This window comes from Lactuca virosa, chromosome 9 (assembly GCF_052849685.1).
Source record: "Lactuca virosa cultivar CGN04683 chromosome 9, Lactuca_virosa_CGN04683_v6, whole genome shotgun sequence".
Classification (NCBI taxonomy): Eukaryota; Viridiplantae; Streptophyta; class Magnoliopsida; order Asterales; family Asteraceae; genus Lactuca; species Lactuca virosa.
In genome coordinates, this window is record NC_136434.1 from 195,950,963 (window position 1) to 195,956,641 (window position 5,679).

A 5,679-nucleotide genomic window follows, 5' to 3' on the forward strand; every position below is an offset into this window, starting at 1 on the left:
CATTCTACTTTTTGTATATTGGTGCTTTGTATGGTTTAAAAATCAGTTACCATCCGTTTTAATAGTATCTCTTCAAATTAATTATGTTCAAAATTTATGCAAGAAAGTTACATTAAGTAAAATGCATATGTATGGTCAAACATTCTTAATATTATGCAAAAATGGTCCCTATAATATCGTGCAAAAATAGTCCCTGTAATATTTTAAAATATTGTGCAAAAATTGTCTCTATGACTTAGCAAGACGCATTTATCCATGTGGTTTTTGCCCTCTAACGTGCACCATTAATGAGTGTTAGCTAAAGGGACCAACATCACTAATAAGTTCTAATTTTGGCCATTTATGTATTATCACGAAACAATTTTAGACAAAAAAAAACACATAATTTTGACAACTAGACCAATTTTGCAATTTTGTCGTTTTCATATATATGATAAAAGCATTTATTTACTTTGAAAAGTTTATGAAAATAAATAGTTTGGGCTTTAGCCGGTAGTCCAACTACCCAATCATTTGGGCTTTCCCGTTTCACGGAATAGCTTTTCCGATGACTATCCGACCGGTTTCGTTCATTCTTTCACGATTTTCAAAGCCGAAAGCGGAAAAGAAGCAAACATAAAGCAAATCCACCAAGCTGTATTTGCAGAAGGATCAAGGCAATAGCTACAGAGTAAAGCAATGGCAGCACTTCCAACAAGGAGAAGACGTCCGTCGGAATACGATCGTTTGTTGCCTTCAACATCGGCCGATGCGGATGGTTATACGAAGGTAGACAAGCCAGCGGAGAAACCGGGGGTTGAGGTGGATAAAGGTCTGTCATGGACATTTCCTATATTTGCCCTAGGGATATTAAGGTATTTGAGTGCAACTACGAATATCGTTCATGACTGTGATGAAGTGTTCAATTATTGGGAGCCTCTTCATTTCCTCCTTTACAAATCAGGTTTTCAGACTTGGGAGTACAGGTATTCTCCATTCATTTCTCATTATTCGTTACCTGTTTTTTTATCTTGTTATGTTTTAATCTAGTCTCGAGTCATATGATCATCATAATCCCTGAATTTTTCTTTGTTGGACATGTTAGAAGTACGAACTAAGGATTATACCAAATTTACACACTCTGAGAATTCGAACTAAGATCTAATAAGCGCAGATAACTTAATAACTACATCTTAATATGAATCTACCATTTGACTGAAATTAAAGAGCCTGATTTTGTTTCTGTCTTACATAGCAAATTCAGAATAAGTTCTTTCACAATACAACAAAAAATCACCATTGAAATAAGCAATTTGGAAAGTGTTTGTGCTAATTGTTCGCCTTAGTAATTATGTTGATGAATTGTTTCAGCCATGATTTCTTAACTCTGAGATAAATTATATGTTAATTGCAGTTCTCAGTTTGCATTGCGTTCATACCTCTACATTCTGTTTCATTACATGGTGGGTTGGCCAGCTTCACAGATGTATAATTGGCTAGATGAGGAAAAAGTAATACAATTCAACACTTTCTACAATCATTCCATTTATAATCTTGTTAATTTCTACTTCCATTAACATAATCAATCTAATGATTTCTTCATCACATTTCAGGTAAGAGTATTCTATGCTGTGAGAATCTTTCTTGGCCTTCTTTCTGTCATATCTGAAGCTGCTTTAGTAGTAGCACTTTCTAGAAAGTATGGGAAACGCCTTGCTTGTTACACACTCTCCCTCTTATGCTTAACAAGTGGTTGCTTTTTTGCTAGCACAAGTAAGTTCCCAAATGCAAGAATTAGCAAAATCTAATAATTCCCTTTTCATATTAAATCTTTTTCATAACTTTTACAGGTTTTTTGCCAAGTTCTTTTTCTATGTATGCAATTTCTCTCTCTTCAGCATTGTTTCTTTTTGGGATGCATGCCATGGCTGTGGCTGTTGCAGCAACTGGAGTTATTCTTGGTTGGCCATTTTCAGTCCTTGCTTTTCTTCCAGTAACAGTCTACTCTCTACTTCGAAAATTCAAAAGGGCGTTTATATCAGGGGCGTTTACGTCAATTACTCTTTTGGTACGTAATCTTTTATAAAAAAGTTGTTTCTAAATTCTAACTTTCTGTTTTCTAATCACTTGTTATGTTTTTGTTTCAGATAATTTCGGTAGTTGTGGATTATTATTACTATGGGAAATGGACATCTTCTGTTATGAATCTGTTGGTGTATAATGTTTTAGGAGGTGGAGAGAGTCATTTATATGGAACTGAAGGGGCTTTATTTTACTTGAAGAATGGATTTAATAACTTCAATTTTGCTCTTGTTTTTGCAATGATGTTTGTGGTTCTTCTGCCATTTACAAAGAAGAAATTCGCCCCTGATATGGTGATTGTTGTGTCTCCTGTTTATATTTGGCTGGCTTTCATGTCTCTACAACCCCACAAAGAAGAAAGGTCAGTCAGATTGATTCAAGCAAAATGACTATTTTGCCCCTATCTTCATCTACCTTAATGCAAATCGTGAAATTGTTCTTCATCTCTTTCTTCTTAAACCCTACAATCAGACCAAATTCAAGCAAAACACAAAATGTTTGATTTGTTGCATGAATGGTCCTTAAAATGTAGTTTACTTGCATATTTGGTCCCTGGAATTTACGGTGTTAAAACACAGATGTTAAGTCCAAAAGTAAAATGACTAATTTGCCCTCATCTTCATCCTCTATATCATTTTCAATTCAAACCCTGAAAATGTTCTTCATGTCTTTCATCTTAAACCCTAAAATTAAACCAAAACCTTAAAAAGACAGATGTTAAGTCCAAAAGTAAAATGACCAATTTGCCCTCATCTTCATCCTCTATATCATCTTTAATTCAAACCCTGAAAATTTTATTCATGTCTTTCATCTTAAACCCTAAAATCAAACCAAAACCTTAAAATCAAACGAAACATAACCAAAACACATAAAAAAAAATCAAACCAATAACACGATTTATTTATTTATTTATTTATAATAAATTTCAGGTTTCTTTATCCTATATACCCTCTTATATGTGTTGCGGCTGCAGCTGTTATTGAGAGTATTCCTGATTTCTTTTTTGATCGTTATAGAACTGAACAATCTTTTCTCCACAACGTAAGTTTAATTTTTTTTTTTAATAAATCATCATTTAACAATCTTATTTATTTCTCTTATTAAAACTTATAATTAACTTTTTTTTTTTTTTAATCTACAGATGGCTAAATACTTGAGACCATTACTTATTGGTCTGATTCTATGTGTTTCTCACTCTAGAACATTCTCTATCATAAATGGTTATGCCGCTCCTTTAGAGATTTACAAACACTTTCAACATCATGATGATGCTGGAACAGGTATAACAAAAATACCATAATTTTAAAATTATTTCTTGTTGACAATGTTTTAATAACAAGAAAATAAATAAATAAAAAAGTAAATTGGTATTGTGTGTGTAATGCAAGGTGCGACTGTGTGTGTGGGAAGTGAGTGGCATCGATTTCCGTCTTCTTTTTTTATCCCGGATTACGTGGGTGAAGTTAGGTGGATTGATGATGGCTTCAATGGCCTTCTTCCTTTCCCTTTTAATTCAACTTTAGGTGGAACCAAAGCATCACCTCCATATTTCAATAATAAAAACAAAGCGTCACATGATCAATTCGTAAGCCTCTCATCAATTCTCACCCCAAATTTATCAAAACAAAATACATTTTTTTTTCTTTTTTAAAAAATATAATAAAAATCTATTCACAGCTTCAAGATGTCGAAAAGTGTGATTTCCTTGTTGAGCTTCAACTCCAACGACCCTTTCCTTCTCGTGGAAGCGACTTATCCAAATGGGAGGTACTCTCTCTTTCTCTCTCTCACACACATACAGTAATTTTTGTGAGAAATTAGTTAATGATTGTGTGTGTGTGGTGTGTGTAGGTGGTGGCTGCGTTACCATATTTGGATAGGGAACTATCACCGGCTTTACACAGATCGTTTTTCATACCGTATGTGTGGGAGGAGAAAAATGTGTTTGGGATGTATAAGTTGTTGAAGAGACATAAATAAATAAATAAATATTAAAGAGAGAGAAACAATAGCCACTTGTTAGATTCACTAGTTTTAGGGTTGATGATTCATGATTGACCTTCTTTTTCAAGTATTAGGGATTTCTTTCTTTTATAAAACTTTGTTGGGTTATTATCACATGATTAGACTGGTTCATATTTTTTCTATTGGTTTTTTGTGTTAACAAATTAAGTTATTTAGTATATTTTAGATCTATAACTACCATCAAAGTTCGTAAATTATTGGTACTGTTTGACTCGGAATGCTTTTTATCCAATTTGTTTTTGTTTTTATAAACAATTAGGGCCTGTTTGGTTCATAGATCAAAAAAAGAGAAATTTCATTAAATAACCAAATCTTAAGGGGTCTTTTAAGTATTTAGCCACAAAATTTTGAGTTTTGTAAAATGACCACCAGATCCGCAGAGGGGGCTCTGCGGATCGCTTAATGCCTCTGAGGAACGTAACAAACCTCTGTGGAAATGAGGTGACAGCACTAAAAGACAAAATTTTTTGGAGGTTTTTAAGGTTCTGTAAAGAGGTCTCTACAGATATGTGAACACCTTTGTGGATCGCTTAATGTCTATGAGGAATAGGTAAATACTTAAAAACCCCAAAAAAATTGTTCATACCCATTCCTCAGAGACATTAAGCGATCCATAGAGACACCTCTGCGGAACCTTAACATCTATTTCAATATTTAAATATTTAAATAGCCTCAACATCTATTTCAATATTTAAATAGATATATTCAGTCCGAGTATAAGATTACCAATGAATCCATGCCAATTGCATCCGCACGTAGAGTGTTTGTTTGAAATGGATTAATTCGATCTTATCGGAGTGAATCAAAATTAAATTTGATTTTCAGAATAATCCAAACTAAACTAAAATCTAATCCGAACAAACCAAATTTTAATTCTTTTAGATTGGATTTCACAATTCGGTTCATGTTTTTTTAAACATATAGTTCTAAGAATCGAAACATTCATGAGAAAAAACAACAAAACTTAAGCTCTCAAGTTGGGATGGCAATCGTGTAATGTTTGAGTTGGGAGGTTGTGGGTTGACGGGTCAAAAAACTCAACTCAATCACAACCCCATATAAATATTCATGTCTTCTTGCTTAACCCTAACCCGGATAAGATAAACCATGACACGACCCATATAACCCGTTTAACTATACGGGTTCGTGTGTTTTTAGGTCCAGTCCGAGTTCGTAGGTCAGAATCGGGTTCGTGGATCATAGGGAATGTCTAAATATCACATATTTACTCATTAGTCGTTATGCTCTCATTTATTTAATAAATACATTTTTTTAATCTAATAAAATAAACGGATCCACAGGTCAACTCGCAAAATTACTTGCAAACTTGAACATGAACCGTATAGTAAATGGGTTGGCAGGTTTGGTAGTTGCATTGGATGGCTAGCTCTTTATAAATTATTGGAGAAATATTGGACCTAATATAGTTGATGACTTGTCCAAGTAGGAGACTGTTGGAAAAAGTGTCAAATGTCATTAACTATTGATAATATTTTTAATAATAACACGCAGGGACGGACGCAGGAATACATGGTAGGTGTTACCGGGATGAATAGGTGTTGCCGATACATGAAAAATAGGTAGAAAAAACTG

The 5,679-nt window shown here is 33.6% G+C and overlaps 1 protein-coding gene across 1 annotated transcript; it reads left to right on the forward strand.

Moving 5' to 3' along the window:
- Positions 1 to 488: 488 nt before the first annotated feature.
- On the forward strand, positions 489 to 4,208 carry EBS3 (Alg9-like mannosyltransferase family). Its single transcript, XM_079072703.1, has 10 exons — positions 489 to 965; positions 1,394 to 1,490; positions 1,593 to 1,752; positions 1,830 to 2,047; positions 2,127 to 2,422; positions 2,991 to 3,102; positions 3,203 to 3,341; positions 3,450 to 3,646; positions 3,739 to 3,828; positions 3,913 to 4,208. The coding sequence occupies exons 1-10, from the start codon at positions 679 to 681 to the stop codon at positions 4,039 to 4,041; spliced, it is 1,725 nt and encodes a 574-aa protein (XP_078928829.1). The 5' UTR covers positions 489 to 678; the 3' UTR covers positions 4,042 to 4,208.
- Positions 4,209 to 5,679: the final 1,471 nt, after the last annotated feature.

Excerpts from the sequence above, each read along its gene's own strand:
- EBS3 (XM_079072703.1), top strand. The coding sequence starts at position 679 with ATGGCAGCACTTCCAACAAGGAGAAGACGTCCGTCGGAATACGATCGT. Across the intron at positions 3,342-3,449 it reads TCATGATGATGCTGGAACAG|GTGCGACTGTGTGTGTGGGA; the intron begins GTATAACAAAAA and ends GTGTAATGCAAG. Across the intron at positions 3,829-3,912 it reads GCGACTTATCCAAATGGGAG|GTGGTGGCTGCGTTACCATA; the intron begins GTACTCTCTCTT and ends TGGTGTGTGTAG.